At 36.1% G+C, this 18,757-nt stretch overlaps 2 protein-coding genes across 5 annotated transcripts; one reads left to right on the forward strand and one right to left on the reverse strand.

The window, feature by feature from the left end:
• Positions 1-1,527: 1,527 nt before the first annotated feature.
• Positions 1,528-13,096, forward strand: LOC104114586 (uncharacterized). 3 transcript variants are annotated; one of them, XM_070196670.1, is made up of 7 exons: positions 1,528-1,840; positions 3,086-3,661; positions 4,578-5,828; positions 5,910-5,980; positions 9,178-9,900; positions 9,988-10,222; positions 10,517-13,096. In XM_070196670.1, exons 1-5 carry the CDS (start codon positions 1,736-1,738, stop codon positions 9,500-9,502), a joined length of 2,328 nt encoding a protein of 775 aa, XP_070052771.1. In that variant the 5' UTR covers positions 1,528-1,735; the 3' UTR covers positions 9,503-9,900; positions 9,988-10,222; positions 10,517-13,096. The 3 variants fall into 3 exon arrangements, with proteins under 3 accessions (XP_070052771.1, XP_009623356.1, XP_009623357.1); XM_009625062.4 differs by having other exon boundaries at positions 1,530-1,840; positions 9,223-9,900; XM_009625061.4 differs by lacking the exon at positions 10,517-13,096 and having other exon boundaries at positions 9,988-10,509.
• LOC104114587 (basic leucine zipper 34) lies at positions 10,935-14,340 on the reverse strand. 2 transcript variants are annotated; one of them, XM_009625065.4, is made up of 7 exons: positions 14,186-14,340; positions 12,713-13,095; positions 12,466-12,599; positions 12,280-12,355; positions 11,627-11,753; positions 11,290-11,492; positions 10,935-11,071 (listed from the first exon to the last, which is right to left on the reverse strand). In XM_009625065.4, the coding sequence occupies exons 2-7, from the start codon at positions 13,079-13,081 to the stop codon at positions 11,060-11,062; spliced, it is 921 nt and encodes a 306-aa protein (XP_009623360.1). In that variant the 5' UTR covers positions 13,082-13,095; positions 14,186-14,340; the 3' UTR covers positions 10,935-11,059. The 2 variants fall into 2 exon arrangements, with proteins under 2 accessions (XP_009623360.1, XP_070052772.1); XM_070196671.1 differs by lacking the exons at positions 10,935-11,071; positions 14,186-14,340 and having other exon boundaries at positions 11,136-11,492; positions 12,713-13,081.
• Between the last annotated feature and the right edge of the window lie 4,417 nt (positions 14,341-18,757).

Consider the following 18,757-nt stretch of genomic DNA (forward strand, 5'->3'; position numbering starts at 1 on the left):
TATTTCGAGCTGCAGATCGAGTTCCACCGTGAATGCTATTTTCACGGTCGGAACGCTGGTTTGAATTGATGGCCATATGCGAATTAACGTCTACTGGTACTTCGATCCGAGCTCCAACGGTATTGACGAGCGGTCTTTCCTCCCCGGTTATCAAGTTGTTGTTTTCATCTTGAAGGCCAGCTTCGTTGTCGATATGTAAGGCCATTAATTGAGAGTTCGTAGTTTCTAATCTGAAATCAAGGCACTTCCAAAAACAAGCGTAAAATGGCGTGTTTTGTAGAGATTCGTATCAAATAACCACTGTTATCCTTAGCCCAACGGTGGGCGCCAAACTGTTTACCCGAAAAACGGATAGAGTTGAATTTGTACGTAGTTCTAAGGGTACATGGTTTAACTTGACACAAATCGTAAGAGTAAGTAGAAATATCGAATATTGACTATAAAGAAAAGATACAAACCGAGTTGAAAGGAAAATGATTTATGAACAAGCAAAAGTGAAATTATGTATGAAGCTCAAAAGGATAATCTCTTAATATGAGAATGTATCAACAATATTTGAGTTACAATGTATTAATGACTTGATCCCTCATTACAGGAATAATAGCCTTCCCTCTTATAGTGGAGGGATCCTACTTTAGATATAATAAAAAATATATAGTGGGGAACTCATGATAAATCAGTTTTTCCCTAATTTTCGCCGAGATTCCCTTTCTTAGTGCGGCTGTAACGACTCTTGTCTCTTGGCTCAATCTTGATCGGACTTGGTATCGGTCGGTTTCCAGGCTTAGAGCTCGATGTGGGCTCGAGCTCGATATTAACTCGGGGTTCGGTATTGACTGGAGCTCGGTATTGGTTGGCTTCTGGCTCTTAAGCTCGATTTCATCGCTTCTCGTCATAGTTCGATTTGGATTTGAGCTCGATAATGACTTCGAGCTTGACATTTGATTTGTCCCTGAAACTCGAAACTCGTTTGTGTCTTCTTCGGATCTCATCTCGATATTATGAAGACTCTCTTCGGTCCATTATGTTCTCATCTCGACCAGTCGTACGAAGGCCGAAATCGATTTCGACCGTATACACTGTTCATATGACTAATACATCAATAATCATAATAAATATCGTAAGTTAAATTTTTTTTCTATGCGATAAGAACCAACATTTCAAACTATATGATTCCACAATGTATTTGTATTTCAATGTGTTTGTATCTAATATGTAGAAAAGAATTCATCAACTTACAAGATTCATCAATATTGTCTATGCATTTATTTAAATAGATCCCTGTAATGTCTTTCCTTTTCTTTCTTCTTCCAAATAAAACTAACGACAAAAAAGAGAGAACAAAAATCCAGCTAATCCTTTTATCCTACCAACCAACGAAGAATTTTATATAAAAAATATCTATGTAAGCACGATATATGACCAATCTCATAGCCATTTGAAAATTTGTTCTCTACCGGTCCCAATTTATTTGTCATACTTTTTTTTTAATTTATCCCCAAAAAATATTATAACTATTTATTTAAAAATTATTTAATTTTTAAACCTTTTATTTTACTTTTAATAAAATAATTTAATATCACACAAATTTTTGTAGCTTATTTCAGAACACAATTCAGGCAATTAATAGAGCATAATATATACATCGTTTTTCGCGCCAAAATCGTCCTAAAGGGTAAATTCATCTTTAAGGGTGAACTAGATTCCCTGATTTCTTCTCATACATCTATCAACCATGGTTTCAACTAGAAGATCGAAGAGCTGTAACCATTTTCAAGAACAAACCCTATGTGCTTCTGGCGTTTTCCACCATCTTATCTCACTCCTACAACAGCCACAGGTGCTTTTACTTTCTTAATATTTTCTCTTCTATTTCTTAATTAATTTCTGCTTGGAGGGGTTGTTTATTTGTTTTTTGTTATGTTTCCCTTTTACTTCTTTTGGGGTGGGTGGGGGGGTGGGGAGTGAGCAAAGGTTGTTACTTTGACAAGATTTTGGGTATTTTTATTTAGCTAAGTTGAAGCTTGCCCATGTTAGTATTTTGTTGTTTGATGAAATTGTTCATTTATTTTTTCTATTTTTTTTCTGTTTTATTTCTTGGTTTGGTTTTTTAATTTCTCGTTGAATGAGGTTAAGTATAGTTGTGTATTTAGATTGTTTGCATCATACATTTGTATTCTTTGTTTTCGTTCCGTGTTGGTTAGACTTGTTAAGAAAATAGTAGTCAATATTGTGGGTTTTATATGGAATAAGTTTAACAAGGTAGTGGACTCATTCAAAGTTTTTGTCTCGCACCAGTTCGGTTTAGCACTTTAGCTTTGGTGTATATTTATTTGCTTGTTGGTAGAAGCATTAGGAACACTTTAAATTTGGATTTTGTAGGAAAATAGTGTTGAATTTTTTCTTTGAAGTTGAAAATTCAAGTTTTTGGATGCTTTCATGGTTTATGAAAAGTATGTCTATCTTTTCTCGCTTAAGTTTATTTACTTTTTGGCGTAAGATGGAAGGTGGACACAAGCTCATTTTATGAACGACTGTTGGACCCTTTTCTGTGGCTTAATTGTTTGAAGGTCAGCCAGCATTGTCGGCCATCTTAACAATTCTTAATTGCAAATTACAACTCTTGTAAGATTCAATTGCAATGCTCTACTCCTTAGAGAAATTGGAGAAGAAAGTGCAGAACTCTTAGAAATATGGAATGAGTGTGAATTTACACCAAACAAGATATACATTATATGGGAAAAAAATGAGAAAAAAATACATTGTGTGGAAAGCCTATCAAAAGAAAATGATAAAGAACATTGTGCGATAAGACAAACTGGTAAAATTGGAATTAAAGGTGAAACAATGTGAGAGTCAGGTCTTCAGTTGACTTCCAAGTATTACTGACGTTTGATACTGGGAGTCTACAAATTTACTGATTTTAAATGTACACCAATGCCTCATTAAGTGCTTTTCTCTCTCAATATCTTCTCTAATTGCCTGTTTGTAGTAAGATGTTTTGGCTAAACTAATCTACAGTTGATATATTATTTCATTTTCTCTTTTGCCTCTTACATACTGAGCCCCATTTACCTTCTTGCAGGGTGTGAGATTACATGTCTTAAAAAGTTTGTATTATCTGCTTGTCCATTTCTCCTTGAACCCACAACATAGTTTTACACACAATCTTGGTTTTGATGATTTGGGTATGGAAATTGATCACAATGGGTTGAAGGCGTCATCAGAAGATACAGAAACCCTCTCTGGTGTATTATTTGAAGAACTGTATGAGAGATTTGACCATTTATTCTCTGCTTCCCGTGATACCTCTGCGAATGATCTTACACAAGGTAATTTGCAGCGGAATATCTCCGAAGATGCTGAAATTTTTTATTTGCTGCTGAGGTGTTGTATGGTCACCTTGCCCTTGCTTGTGTCCAGACACAATCTTCTTTTAGAAAAAGGGAAGGTCCTTTTGGTGTTACTTCGAAAGTTATGTTCAATAAACACATTTGGAGCTGAAAATAGGATGGAAATTACTTTTGAAAAATCAGTTTCTCAAGCATGCACATCTGAGGATAATGAATGCAGAACGACCTCCACAGAGGACTTTGTTGCGTCCCTCCATTTCTTTGAGCCATCTGATCTTCACACTTCTTTCTTGCGTGCAACATTTGAGGTAATTTCCTTATTAATCTCATGTTGGTTAATAGAAAGCTCATGACTTGTGCTTATCGTTTGTCATGAAATAAATATAGTGCTTCCTTGTCTGCCAACGTAGAATATGATTAAACATTTATAAGGTTTGAGTGAGTCAGTCTATCTCTATCTTCACTTACTGGATCACTAGCAGTACAATAGGGAGGTAAGGAATAAATATTGATTAAAACTCTAATGAGTGAGCATGTAGGGGTTAATTCAGCGGCATGTCTAAGCTAAAAGCTTGATGACGTGAGCTGCATCTTACAATACTGGACTCTGGATACTATATTACATCTCAAAAAAGAAGTCTCCCAAGCACGGTTTTCTCACAAAGCTTGTATATGCAAAATCTGGTTGAGAACAGAATGAGTGTCTGGATATAGGAGAGAAGTGCACAAATTTTATTTAAAATTGTTGCTGTACAGCGAGGAAATTACTTAACACTTCCATGTTTAATATGTTTCTTGTCGTATTCATTCAGCCAGGACAGAAAGGGAATGGAAAGGGGAAAAAGGTTTGGTCACTGTCTGTAGTTGGATGTTAGGCACGAGTACAAAAGTCAGCATGCATATGATATGCGACTTCTTTTTAAACGGCCATGGACTTTCTCAGCGTTTCCTAAGAGAAGTTCTTTCACTGCAAGATATCTGTTTCTTTTTTGGAGTCTATGAGGTTACAAGTATTACCACCACCTTGGCCTTATTTTAATCCATAAACGACCTTGTTTCATTATCAGTGACATCCACCAGTCTTTGTTAGGTTTTCCAGTTTTCTCTTTATTTTCTTCCGTTCGTACATCCTGTAATTTACTGTTCTAACTTGCCTCATGTTGTGTACTTCACTTGGGACGTATAATTTACCCCCTTAATACGGAGAAAATCACATGTATGCAGGTTTTTGTGGATGAGCTTCTGGTGCATGGACAGTTGAGACAGTTCTTTAAGCTTATTGATTCTCTAGCTTCTTCTGCTGAAATAATATTTACACCTCAGCCAAGTCAGGGAGATATAGGAATAGTAATGGAAGTCTTCTCTAGATACTTCTTAATATCATGGTCTGATGAGCATAGGTCTGGAAATCTTAGCAGATTATTATTGGTAAACAATGAATATTTAAAATTCTCATTAAAAGCTCAAGAATTGAGTCCGACCGCGGCCGTAGCATTGCTCCTCAACCCCATCAGTCTTTCTGCACCCAAACTAATGCAAGCACATTTGATTTCAATGGTTTACGAGGCCTCCTTTTTGCTTGTGGATATGCAGAACCTTAACACAAATGATAGACCTATCAATTACTTTCTCGCTCTGTTTGAAAAGTCAGTAGCTTTGTACATGAAGCATATGTCCCTGTTGCAAATCAACCGTCGGTCTTCATTTGTAAGTCATAAGTCTGTCAAAGGTGCAGAAGGGAAGGACATCCAGTCCCTTTTTGATTTGTGTATATTAGCAAGCACAAGAAAGGAGATCAATAATTTGATTTTAAAGTTTGAGGATTCATCACAATCTCACTTTCTTAAACTTTCTTCTGAAATGAAATCTGACCTGTCAAGTTCCTGTATAACTTATGTGAAAGAGAGTCGGTATATTCTAGACAAATGCTGCCAAGATGAGATTTTCTCCGCCTTAAGTTGCCTAATTTTAAGAGCTTCGGACAGTTTCGAGGAGAATACAATTGTGGATACAAGTCTGCAAGATATTTGTCTTTTGGTTTGTATACTGAAGCTAATGAGCTCCTCTTTGTTACAAGTTGTCTGGTGCCTGAGATGCAATTTGAATTCTGATCGTTCAAAAACCTTACAAGATTTTTCATCCTGTGGGGAATACAATTCTATCTTGGGAATAATTGACTGTTTCAGAGATGTCAACATAGACAGTTCAGTCCAAAATTTGTTATGCCAAATGACGGAGATAGACTCTGAGAAGCACAGAGTTTCCAAGATGATGTTTCTGCATTTTGCAGGATTGCTCTCAGTTAGTTTCTTTAAGAGGCTTGATTGTTTAGCAAAAGGCTGCTTGTTTACTATTATAGCTCTGCTGAATTTATTCATCTTTGAAGAAGGTAATTTGGATATACTCCAGTCACTAGTTGGTCCAACTCCAGACTCCGTTTCATCATCTGGATTATCTGCTGTTAGAATCCAGGAGGTCAGGTTTAATTCCCTTTTGCTCTTGAAAGAATATATTGCTTACAATTACTGTATTTTAAGCTGTTAGTTCATAATACAGGCTGTAGTGGACAAGAGATCTAGCCTTGTGGTTGCATCAAAGTTCCAGAAGGCAAGGGCCCTGCGTTCAAGGTATCAATATAGTGACATCACTATGTATCATTCATGAGCTTGACGCCCCATTCATGTTTTACTTCCACTTTTCTTGTTTTCTTGTACTATATCTGCATTTGCATGAAATGCGGCCTACTCTGTTGGCATAAAGGCTCATGTATGTACCTTCCGTCTTATAACTTGTAATTTACTCTCACGCTTCCGTCTTATACCTGTTTTATGTAGGTATTATACACACTTTCTGTCCAATCTGCCTTACCCCTCTATATTGCCATTAGATTTATTCATTAAGTAGATATTCTGATGTAGAACTCAATTCAGTCCTGCCTTTTGATGTCTTACTTGTATGTTAAAAAAAAAGAAAAAGAAAAAACTATTATGTTGTTCATATTCCTTATTTCCTCTGATGCCTATAAAATATGCAATTCCTTATTTTCTGTTCTTCTCTGTGGAAAACTAATACTATTTTAAAAGTTTTGATGTGTTCACTTTAATGGGGTTTTGATCTATTTTCCTGAGCAGATGTTCTTTTCTGGCATCAAACATGTGCTCAGATTTTCTTTTAATTTTTTGAACTGTTGTTTATGAGGATTATAGTTTTTCCTGTCATGGGCTATATATCATTTATTTCAAATTAACTTTCTTATGAGTTATCTTTGTGTGAGAGCTAGAACCATCAAAGAATGAAAATTAATAAAGGAAAAACAAATTTGGAGAAGAGTTGAATTATTAAAAGTGATATTGTGATCATATAGTATAAGATTAGCTTTCTCCAAAATCATTCTACTGAGAAACAACTTAATCCCAAAGGAGCACGCTTATATTTGGCCCATAAAAGTAGAAATAGTGGGCCTCCAAGACTCCAAGATAAAAATTAGCCGCAACTCTACAGAAATACTGAACTGACGATATGTAATTTAGGATGAATCTTTATCTTTCTGTACATCTATCTAGCTGTAATTTTTGTCTGGTATTGTAGTACCGAGCTGGTATTATACTGGATGTTTTTTTTTTTTTTTTTTTTTTTTTACATTTGAAATGTAGTACTCTAATATTCTATTGAGATTGTTAAATGAAAGGCTCATGGGTGAAACCACATCACATTGTTTCCTAGATTCCTCTGCAGGGGCTCTTTGAGGCTCAAGCTGGCATTTGTTTGAAGCTTTTCAAAAGCTCAACTTTTGAGTTTTTTGGAGAAAGTGTGTGTTTGACCTGTTTTTGGGAAAAGAACGAGTTTTCAAGTCTTTGAAAAATTTGGAAGCCCAAGTGTGGAAAATCTTCAAAAGAAGTTAGTTGCTTTTTTTTTTTTTTTGGGGGGGGGGGGGGGGGGGGCTGCAATAATTCAATAAACACCTTTTGTTATTTAAAAAAAACTCAAAAACTGAGGTTTGCAAACTCAAGTATCCAAAAAATTGAGTAATCGATCATGCAGAAAGGTGGCGACTATGACGACACCACCTCTAGAGGGGAGCTGCCGCAGCAGAAGTGACGGCAACATAGTCATATTCTCCTTACTGCAGAGAAATAATTAAACATACTATGACTACTAATATTCCACAATCTCGGACTAGTGAAAGTCAGCTATATGAATCATTAAGATCATTTTCTTCATCCAAAAATCATTAAGATCATTTTGGTCCATTTCATATCAGATTGAAGTATAGAGTAGCTTTATGAAGGAATATTAGGAAAATGTGGGATAGTTTCTACGGAAATGCTTGAAACCAGGCAAAAGAGCTAGGAATCGGTTTCTGAAAACATATATAGTGGCTGAGATGTTGCCTTCTGTGAAGTACTTCGGATTGTATTCAATATTTCTTGCTAGCAGACACCAGCAGTTCTGCAAATAAATTGGAAGGGTGAATCCTATGGACCTAAAATTCAGAGGAATCTGTTAAGATCAGGAAAGTTGCTTGGTTGCTCATCAGCAGAAAATCTAAAGTATGGATAGTAATAGTTGGAGATGAAAAGGGCAGAGGGATGTATCTTCAAGATTCTTAAAACTGAAGGAAATGGATTTTCAACACTCCACTGTGGATACTTAGGGTGCTGACAAGATTTGCTTTTTTGAGTGGACAACAACTTGAGATCCATTCTAAATGCATAATACTTGAAATGAAAAAAAAAACTGTTTACATAAGTTGGTAAATGTGCTAGAGATTAAGAAAAAGAAGTCTATCGTTTGTTACTTTACTGTCTGGTAACATAGAAGCTATGGCGTGTTATGTGGAAATTATTGAAGTGGTGATGCCAGATATCATATTATGATGGAAAATCAGGAGGAAAAGGCTGAGAAGAAAAGCATGGTAGTGTCCATGAGGTAAATATAGAAAGGAATGAATAGAATATCGTTTGGAAGAGTTGAAAATACCTTCCTTCTCAAAACAAGTAGAAAATACGTTGTACAAATTATTTTTGACACTTCTGGCGCAGTATAAATGAATGGATTCTGTTTGTTGAGAATTATCATTTAAGGTTTGAGATTCTGTACTATTTTGTAAAATTTTATGCGGAATTATTCCTACCATATCAGTTCTTGTGATGTTGTTATTTCTTTCTATGGTTTTATTGATGTTACTGATATATTGTCTCTCTTCGCCTTCTAGAGCCGAGGGTCTATCGGAAACAGCCTCTCTACCCCTTGGGGTAGGGGTAAGGTCTGCGTACACACTACCCTCCCCAGACCCCACTAGTGGGATTACACTGGGTCGTCGTTGTTGTATTCCTACCATATCAATATAATTAGTTACATCATTAAAAAGAACACAATGATAGAGTAGTTATGTGTTCAAGACTTCAAGCTGGTTTCATTCCTTTTATGATCATATACTTCTGTCTTTTCTTGTTGATAGTTCTCTGTAGTATGCTTCGTTGTAACTGGGCATGGTATCTTTATTACTTCATAATATTATGATTAGTGCAATGTTTGTTCTTTTAAATTACCCATGTTCAGTTTCAAATTTGCAAGCTTAAATATCTGATCCTTTTTTTTTATAAAATATATAACATATAAGTATATAACTATTTGGAGGACTAGGAAAATTCTGGACAAGGTAGTTGCTTCTTAAATTTTATTTATTTTTCATTTTTTAAATGAAGTTTTGGCTGTTGCATTTACATGATTTTGTACTTCGTTGTTATCCTATTCATGCTTACCTCTCACCTCCCTCTTTTAACCCACCCACTTACCTTATTCTACTAACTGATAACCATAGAAGAAAGGAAGATAGCTCAAAGATAAGCACCTCTTTGCTTTACAGCAAAGAAAATTTTGAAGCAATGGAAGAGGAAACGGAGGAAATGGAAGAGGAAATGGAGGAAACAACCAACGGGAAGATATTTCTTAAGTGCAGACTAGGGCGTGCTGAACGAGTCCCTGATTTTGATGACTTAGCTGATTTTATTGAGTGCAAGCAAGGAAAGGACTACCCTTTCTGGCTAAAGCATTGGCAACAATATCGTAAGTTGAAATGTGACAAGATGGCATTGTTAAGGTGGAAAAGGAAGAAGAAATCTTGGAAAGTCATGAAAAGGAACTAAACTTGAATTAACTTGAAGACTTCTCCTTGGAAAGTGAACTAGCGAGTTGAGCTTCATTGAATTGACACTGGACATGTGTGGAGATGGCCTGCTGGACAATTGCTGTACAATGAACTTTCGACGACGGTTCCTCAGTGCATGTAAGGAAATTGTTAAATAAGGTATTTATTTAATGTCTGCAGCCTCATTTAAGTAGGATGAAATCCTAAGACTGATATGCTTGGAAGTCAGATCCTAACAAGTTAGTGGAGCTTCTTGTTTTCCTTGTTAAGGCGGTGGAATGACCATAAAATCCATGAAATTTTCCTCTTTAACATGATTATGCTGATATTACATCTTGATTGAGGTATATCAGAGTATAATGGTCAACCGGCTTGCTGAATTTAACTTGGATCAAGGTACTAGATTCTTTTACTGAAAAATTTATTCTGGTTTCATGCTTCTCTTTTTTATTAATTTCATCTTTTTTATTTCATTTTCTCTAGAGCACCCTGTAAGTTTTTATAAAGGAGCTCGAAGGTGTCTACAGGATCTTCAACCTGCTCTGCTCTCGCCTTTTGATGCACAACAAACATCAGGGGAAAGGTTTTTAAGCTGACAGCTTCATTTGCTAATCAGAAATACACTCCGTCAGAGGGAGAACCAAGAAAGTTATGAGTTTGTATGGTTCGTCCAGGTTGACCATAAGAAACTTGTATTATAGGATTTCATGCTTAAAAGGTGCAAAACTTGTCTAATATCCCACCATCGTTAGTGCTTTTGTTGTGTACATTCCTGTAAAGTTTCTATCAAATGCTTTGGAATGTGAGATTCAGTTATGAGTGTTTAGAGTAATTTTCCCTCTTCTTCTCTTACTGATAGTGTCATGCTGAGTTAAAGAGATGGCGAAAGATAAAGCTGGACCGGATAAAATGAGTAAAATGTGTTGCAATTGCAGGCTAATTTGCCAAAACTCTTGATACCCATTTGCTTATTTTGCTGATTATATTTTCAACTTTATGCTGGTCTATACAGTGTATCTCATGGGAAATATTTTGCATCAACTGTGATTTGACTGAAGGGGAGCCTTGGAGCAACGGTAAAGTTATTTCGGTGTGATTTATAGGTCACACGTTCGAGCCGTGGAAGTAGCCACTAATGCTTACATTAGGGCGCTCTGTCTACATTACACCCATTGAGGTGCGACCCTTCCTTGGATCCTGTAGGAATGCGGGATACTTTGTGCACTGAGCTACCATTTTTTTTTTTTTTTCTGTTGTGATTTGACCCCTTTTTGGCTAGTAGGTAAGGAAAAAAAAGGAAGGAGTTTCAATTTGCTTGTTTGTTTTTAATAAAAGAAAGGAGGAAGGTGATTAGGGAGATGAACTTTTTATCAAATATGGTGTTTGTTTAGAAATACCGCATTGACAACATTAGCATCAAGTTTGTACAATAAGCAAGAAAATTATTGGAATCTGCATTGATACAAAAACCATCTCTACTATGCAGAACATGTTTACATGTGTGAAACCTGAAAGCAGAATGGATGGTCACCTTAGTCACAATTTACAGCAAACCTCACTTCCACATCTGCACAATTTAATTGGTTCAGTCAGGACTAGGCTGTAGTAGAAAGCCTAAGATATACATGGCAGGGCAGAATTTTCAATCATCTTTTACTCTAAAAGTTTTCTTTAGTAATACCAAGTCGCTATATTTAAATGGAAAAAGGAAAAAAAGATAGAGGCATTCCACTTGGCGGCTGTAAAAAAATTGAGTCTCATTTACATCCGGACTGAACCAGTAACCTGAACTCTGCTGGAACTGGCTTCATTGTTCTTGATTGAGAGGTTGGCAAATTGGGCTTCAAGATCTCTGCTTTTGTTTCGACGATGTTTAGAGTGATTCTGCTGTTGTGGCTGCTGATGCTGTTGTTGTTGCACTTGTTGCCTCTGCATCTGATACAGAGTTTGTAACCTTGTAAGTTCCCTCTCCAACATCTCTTGCTTCACTGCATCAATCAAACATGATCTTTAAGTTTTTCTATGAAACAATTAGGTTGGCATTAAAAAGCATGCATACAACATATATAACTCAATGCTGAGTAATAATAAGGCTGTAAACATTAACATGAAAGATACATACAATGTTTTATGAGCTGCTCTTGCGATAAGCTATCCAAACGCTGCCTCAGGGCTCTATTCTCCATGCTCAGTATAATATTTTGTTGGTCAAGAAATTCAAGCTCAGCAGAGAGTTCAGATCCTTCTGCCTGAAATCTCAGCACATAAAAATGTGTTACAATTCTTGTTTCTCCCTTTTTCCCCCTTCTTTGAAAGTAAATTTTTTGAGGGAAAGTGCAAATAAAAAGTCAAATGATGTATTTGTACTCCATCTTTCCATTATGGATTTCTAGTGTTTCTTTAATTGTCAATATCAATGTCTTATAATATTACTATTTTTGATAGCTAAACAAAAAGACACATCAATGTTTCACATTACTATAATATATATAACTTTCTAAACTCAGGATATAAAAGGCATATATTGAACTAAGATAAAATCTATCAGACACTTACTTTTACCAAGTAAAATAAACAACAACAACAACATATTCAGTGACATTCCACAAGTGGGGTATGGGGATTATAGTATATACGCAGACCTTACCCCTACCTTGTGAAGGTAGAGAGGCTGTTTCCGATATACCCTCGGCTCAAGAAAATAAGAATCTTGGTTGTCCAAATAAGTCAGTTATTAGGCCAATCCAAGAAATAGGGCAATTTTGCAGTATGTACCTGCAAAGCTTGAACTGTTCTTTCAAGTTCAGCTATGTGCTGAAGTTTTCTGACACGTGATCGGTGAGCAGATTGCCTGCATAATTCAGATTTATATACAGCAGTGTACTCTTTAAAACCTTACTGTAATGTTTGGCTTGTGTAATTCAGATTCAACTAGTAGTTGACATTGTAATGAAACCTTACTGTTTAGCACGTTTTGCATCAGCCTTGGACATGGAATGTTTGGCTTGTGTATTGTTTGATCTTTCACTAGAGCCCTCTTTGTTTTGTGTACTTATGACCTCTCTGTTATGCTTCTCATTCAATTCCAGAGCAGCCTATATATGAAGTAAGGATCCTCATTAGCTTCAGAAGTCATGTCTCGATCGCGTATTCAGATATTAAAACAATTCTGTACAAGCTAAATTTTATCTTAATAGGGCATGCACACCTTAGCAAAAGTTGGCTTTGTGTCATAGGAAACTGAAGTAAAATGATCTTTGTAACTGACATAGTTGATTGAAGATCCTCCTACATTTACATTGTTGTTATTTTCCCTTGTGTTTAACCTCTCTGCAGCTGCTCCTATGTATGCGAAAGTGTCGCTAGCTGAACGACGATGACCTTTGTGTACAACTAGTGTTTCTGCAGGTTCATTTAAAAGGTCATCAAGCCAAGAAGGTTGCTCCTCTATAAGAAAGCTCTCCGAGTTACACCGATGATGGTGACTCGATCCTGATCCCTCTGAATTGGAGTCCATGATCAACTGCTTGTTTGAAAAGGAGAAATTTTTCAAGCTTGATCCATTTGAACTTTCCATTTCTAAAGAAATATCTGCAAGTGATCAATGTTTGAAGTGATTAATTAATAACTAACAAAGGGCTTTACTATGAATACCTTTTAAATGACATAAATAGATCTCTGAAGGGGAGTCTTGGTGTAACTGGTAAAGTTGCTGTCATGTGACTAGGCGGTCATGGGTTTGAGCCATGGAAACAATCTCTTGCGGAATTATAGGGTAAGACTGCATACAATAGACCCTTGTGATCTGGCCCTTCCGCGGATCCCGCGGGAGCTTAGTGCATCGGGCTGTCCTTTTTTAGAACAACCTAAGTTTTCCCTTTTTGAACCCAGAAATCCTAAAAGATATGAAGGCAATCCGGTGCACAAAGCATCCCTCATTTATGCAAGGTCCGGGGAAGGGCCACACCTGAAAGGTGTGATGTAGACAATTTACCCTAATCCAAGTATTAGTGGTTACTTCCACGGCTCGAACCCAGAACCCAGGACCTATAAATCACATGGAGATAACTTTACCGTTGCTCCAAGGCTCCATTTCTAAAGGATGATGAACACAAATAGTAGCCTGAAAATTTCATTTTCTTTTATATGCACATTAATTGTGCTCTAGGCAAATCTTGAGATGCTTTAGGCTTTCACCAAATGCAATTTGAGGCTCCTAATAAGGAAAATTAAAAGAACAATCCGAATTTGAAGGCAAAATAAGATTAACAAACACTATGACCAGAGTATAGGTTAAGATCACCGATATGAATCATTCTAACGCCGACATTAAGTCAAGTTTAAAATTGGGAGTTTTAATCAAACAACATCTTGGTCATAGTTTTTATCTATCATGGAAAATAAAATCGTCATAAATGGAATTTAAACATTTTTTGCTGCAAATAATATACTCTATTTCAAAAACCACCAACGTTTAAATTCTGAATTTCCCATTGTACACGACGCGGCGAAACATGACGAATGAAATAGCTAAGTATTAAAAATATATGATAAAATTAAGAGCAATCATTTACAAATCAAGTGATCAAAAAGAAGGAAATTTCACATCAATTCTTCATATGATATGCTTTTGATATAATTCACTACATCACAAAACAAAGAAGGAAAACTTTTGAATTACCAAAGAGGGACGTAGAGACTAATTAAAGAGAGGAACGTAAACCCAAACATGGGGGGTCTCAGCAAAGAGGTGAAGTTGAGAGACCCCACGCTTTGGTCCTCAATCCTATATTTGCATTTGCATTTGCTTTTTCATTGTTCTAAACAGTCTCTAATCTTCTTGAAATTCAAGAGCCAAAAAGAGAGAAAGAGCGCACTTTACGTAAACCAAAGGAAAAGGGATCCTACCACGTTGAAAAAATTTCAGCTATTTTTATTTTCAATTAAAAATTGTCAACTATAATCACATTCTTCTTTTTATGTTTATTTTTAATTTTGAGTCGTATCCAAGAAAATGTGTATAAGAATTTATGACACGAACAAGCAATAAAAATAGTAGTCAAATAATAACATCACAAAAAAGCAGGCACATGTACGTCGTACATAATTGAAGGGGTTTAATTGAATCCTTTTTGTCCGAAAAAATATGATATAATCAATTTTTTTTGTAATTATAATATTCTTGCATTTTGAGGCAATCCCCCACCCTAGGCTTGATTAATTGCCTAAGATAAACTATTTGTAGACTAAATAATGCCGGATTAAGTGGTTTGAGCGAGGTTTGAGGGGTTGGAATGACATTGTGTTATAAATAATGTAGATTGATCGTGTTGAGCGTGTTTTTGACTTCGCAGCATCATTATTCTAAAGCTTTATATGTGATTTTTGACGCCACGACACTTATTTATGAAGTGTTTTCCTGTTATGACAATGCTAAATGGTATTTTGAAATGTTATACTCCTTGTGAGAATGCTTTTAGACTTTGACTTACGTTCATTAATTAGTCAAATTACTTGTTTTAAGCTTGACTCTTTAAAGTATGACCTTGTCACTACAAGAAATATGTGATATATCGACATTTAATTAGTGACACTTATGATAAATGTCGAAAAAAGGTTCATTTAGCGACATTTGTTAAAAAGTTGTGATAAAAATACCGACATTTGTTGAAATATGTCAAAAAATATTTTGACATTTGATTTAAATGTCACATTATTAGAAATATAATGACATTTAATTAGTGACAGTTATAATAAATGTCAAAATGATTCTTTTGCCCACAAGAAAAATAATTTCAAACATTTTGATGGGCATTACTTTCTCTTCTTTTTACGGGATCCAAAAGAATTAAAAATCATTCAACCCTATTCCTCCACACCTCTTCAAGCGGCAACCCCAAAGCACTATGAAACTTCAGGAAGAATTAACCTAAATAGTCGTTCATCCAACAATTTAAACTTAAAATAGTCAATTGATGTATAATATATATAATACATATATAATATGTGTATAACTATGTATAATTAGTGTATAATCTATATATACATCGGATTATACCGTGTTCTAATCAATCCATGTAAACCTCATCATGTAGATCACCTTGCAATAAGGCATTATATACATCCATTTGATGTATATGCCCTGAATTTGTTGCAGCCAAGGACAGAACAGTCCTCACACTTACAATCTTCACCACCAGAGAGAAGGTCTCATGATAGTCAAGACCTTCTCTCTGATTGTAGCCTTTGGCAATCAATCGGGCCTTGAATATTTCAATTCACCATTTGACTTAAGCTTCACTTTATAGACCCATTTTCATATCCAATTGGTCTCTTGCCAGAAGGTAGCTGAACCAACTCCCATGTATTATTTTCTTGCAATGCTTGAATCTCTTACTGCATAGCCTCCACCCATATGATGTCTTTGGAAGATTCAAGAAATGACTGAGGTTCCACCACAAAAGAAAAAACACTCAGATAAGCTTGGTAGGTGGCTGACAGAGCATCATAGGAGAGATAGTTGCTCATGTAATGTTGTTGTTTAGAACCTGGAATTGCTGGGTTGATATAGTCTATCAACCATAGTGGCTTCTTAGAAAACCTTTGTGATTTTCTGATCTGGACTTCTGTTGGAGAAGAAGGTCCAGGGTCATTCACTACTGAGTCTGAGTAGTGATCTGCAGAAAAATCCTCAGAAGAAACCTCAGCAAGTGTGCGATCATTTTCAGGAACATTTTCTGACAGTAGTGGATTAGTAGAGGATTCTTCCACGTTGATTTCCTCATGTTCCTGAGCTAAAGAATCTGAAGGAAGAGAGTTGGTTAGATTATTGGTAGGGTTGATGGCGAGTAACTCAGGAGTTAAAGTAGTAAAAGGATCATGTTACAGGGAATGAGGTGATGTTGTTCTTTGGGTATCTTGAAAAGGGAAGACATTTTTCTTAAAAATCACATCTCTGTTGAAAAAAAACTTGTGCTCCTTCAGATCATACAAGATATAAGCCTTTAGATACTGCTGAATATCCCACGAAAATAGCTTTGGTAGCTCTAGGATCAAGTTTGTCACTTTCGGGCAAAACACTTGCATAACACAGACACCCCAAAGTTCTGAGATGACTGATAGTGGGCTTCCTACCAAAGAACAACTCATACAGTGACTTTCCTGATAGAACCATAGAGGGCAATCTATTAATGATGTAAATTGCTGCTAAGATGCAATGTCCCCAGAATCTTAGTGGAATATGACCTTGAAATCTTATTGCTCTAGCCACTTCAAGAATATATCTGTGTTTTCTCTCAGCCACTCCATTCCGTTGAGGTGTGTAGGAACATATTTTATGATAGAGAATTCCTAAATCTGTCGAGAAATTTCTAAACTCCTGATTCACAAACTCTCCTCTATTATCTGATCTTACAATTTTCACTACTTTAAAGAATGCTTTTAAGACAATTAAAATATCACACTTGAACTTCAACAGAAACACCCAAGTCACACGAGAGTAATCATCCACCACAATAAGAAAGTAAATATTTCCATCAAAAGTTTGAGTACTATAAGGCCCCCATACATCTAGATGTAACAATTCAAAATTTGCACATGATTTGCTAGTACTAGAAGGGAAAGGTAGTCGAGTATGTTTAGCTAAAGGACAAACTCTACAGTTTTCTAAAACAACTTTACAATTTTCTAACTTCAAACCTAGAAGCATGGGCCGACCTCCTATGCCAGAGTGAAACATCTAAGGGCTGTCCCTGAATACTTAGGCTTTTATTTATTATTTTTTCAATAATGTGAGATTTATCAGGAATTTGAGGAATCAGCAGGTATAGTCTTCCTTTCTCTCTACTAATCGCTTTCACATTCCCACTTGAGAGGTCCTGGAATAGACAAAAATCAGGATAAAATGACATCAAGAATTTGAGATCCCTAGTTACCTTTGAAACAGACAAAAGATTATACTGAAAAACAGGCACAAACAAGACATTCTTGGTCTCATTTGTCTTTGTAATTTGGCAACTACCAGTATGCGAGACTAGAGTAACTTCACCATTAGGAAGATGGACTTCTTTATTAACCAATGAGTCAATCTTCTTAGAGTTTCAGCATATTCATGTCAGATATTATGTAGTTTGTCTCTCCTGTATCAATTATCCAGTCCTTATCAGCTACACTACCCAAAAAAGAATGAATTGTACCTGCCATATTTGGAAAATTAGTTTGTGTGGGATCCTTGGAGAGCATTCTCAGAATTTGGTTGTATTGTTCTTTAGTGAATTACAGTGGCTGGCTATAGTACCAACAAGTCCTTTGTCCATGCCTTCACCTCTTCCAGCAATGGGACCAACTGTGTTGGGATGGACATTTTCAGCAGCAACATTATAGGCAGTATTCATATTTTCTTTCTTTTTATAATTATAATCAGTAGGATACCCAATTATCTTGTAGCATCCTTCCTTAGTATGCCCCTTTATCTTTCAGAACTCTCATTGCACGTTCCAGTTTTTCTTAGGCTTCTGATAGTTCCCACCCTTTGTGATCAAAAGTGCAGTTGCCTCATTCACCTCTCCAGAAATTGAAGCATGTGAGATAGAACGCTCACGTTCTCGCTCAATTATCATTGAATATGCCTTATTGACTGTAGGAGTAGGGTGTGTCATGATGATTTGACTCTTTGCTTGCTCATAGGTTTCATTAAGGCCCATTAGGAACTACAATAGTTTCTGTCGATGCAAATGTTCAGTAAAATCCCTAGATTTTGGGCAATCACAATTTCGAGGTATCATACTGTCATGCTCATTCCATAACTCCTTGAGCTTTGAGAAATACAATGAGACGCTGCTTGTCCCCTGATTCAATGTCGCAATCTCTTTGTGAAGTTGATAAATTCTGGAGGTGTTCACTTTATCGAACCGTTCCTTCAAATCATCCTAGACCTCGCGTTCATCCTTTCAATAATTCCTTTGAAACTTAGCTCATTATCCATCCGTAGACAATAGCATTACACCTATCCTATTGGCGACCTAAACCTAAGCCAAAATCCTCATTTTTTCAACTGTCGTCATTTAACCCTAACTTGTTCTTCCCAAGCAACTGGATCTTCATTGCACGACTGCAGATGGAATAATTCTCAGATGTTGTCAATTGAATGGAGATAATCGGTGCTCCGCTTGTATCTGAAGGATGAAGGTACAATGCATGGTTATGATCGAAGACTTCTTCTGCCATAGCTGGAATTGAGGATCAGAAATACCAC

This window comes from Nicotiana tomentosiformis, chromosome 3, assembly GCF_000390325.3.
Source record: "Nicotiana tomentosiformis chromosome 3, ASM39032v3, whole genome shotgun sequence".
Classification (NCBI taxonomy): domain Eukaryota; kingdom Viridiplantae; phylum Streptophyta; class Magnoliopsida; order Solanales; family Solanaceae; genus Nicotiana; species Nicotiana tomentosiformis.

What these genes read in the sequence shown, in the direction of transcription:
- LOC104114587 (XM_070196671.1), bottom strand. Translation starts at nt 13,081, where the DNA reads ATGGAAAGTTCAAATGGATCAAGCTTGAAAAATTTCTCCTTTTCAAAC. An exon ending in GATGCAAAACGTGCTAAACA is followed by an intron (nt 12,356 to 12,465) that starts GTAAGGTTTCAT and finishes TGAATTATGCAG; the next exon opens with GCAATCTGCTCACCGATCAC. An exon ending in GAACAGTTCAAGCTTTGCAG is followed by an intron (nt 11,754 to 12,279) that starts GTACATACTGCA and finishes CTGAGATTTCAG; the next exon opens with GCAGAAGGATCTGAACTCTC.
- LOC104114586 (XM_070196670.1), top strand. Translation starts at nt 1,736, where the DNA reads ATGGTTTCAACTAGAAGATCGAAGAGCTGTAACCATTTTCAAGAACAA. An exon ending in CACTCCTACAACAGCCACAG is followed by an intron (nt 1,841 to 3,085) that starts GTGCTTTTACTT and finishes ACCTTCTTGCAG; the next exon opens with GGTGTGAGATTACATGTCTT. An exon ending in GCAAGGGCCCTGCGTTCAAG is followed by an intron (nt 5,981 to 9,177) that starts GTATCAATATAG and finishes TGATAACCATAG; the next exon opens with AAGAAAGGAAGATAGCTCAA.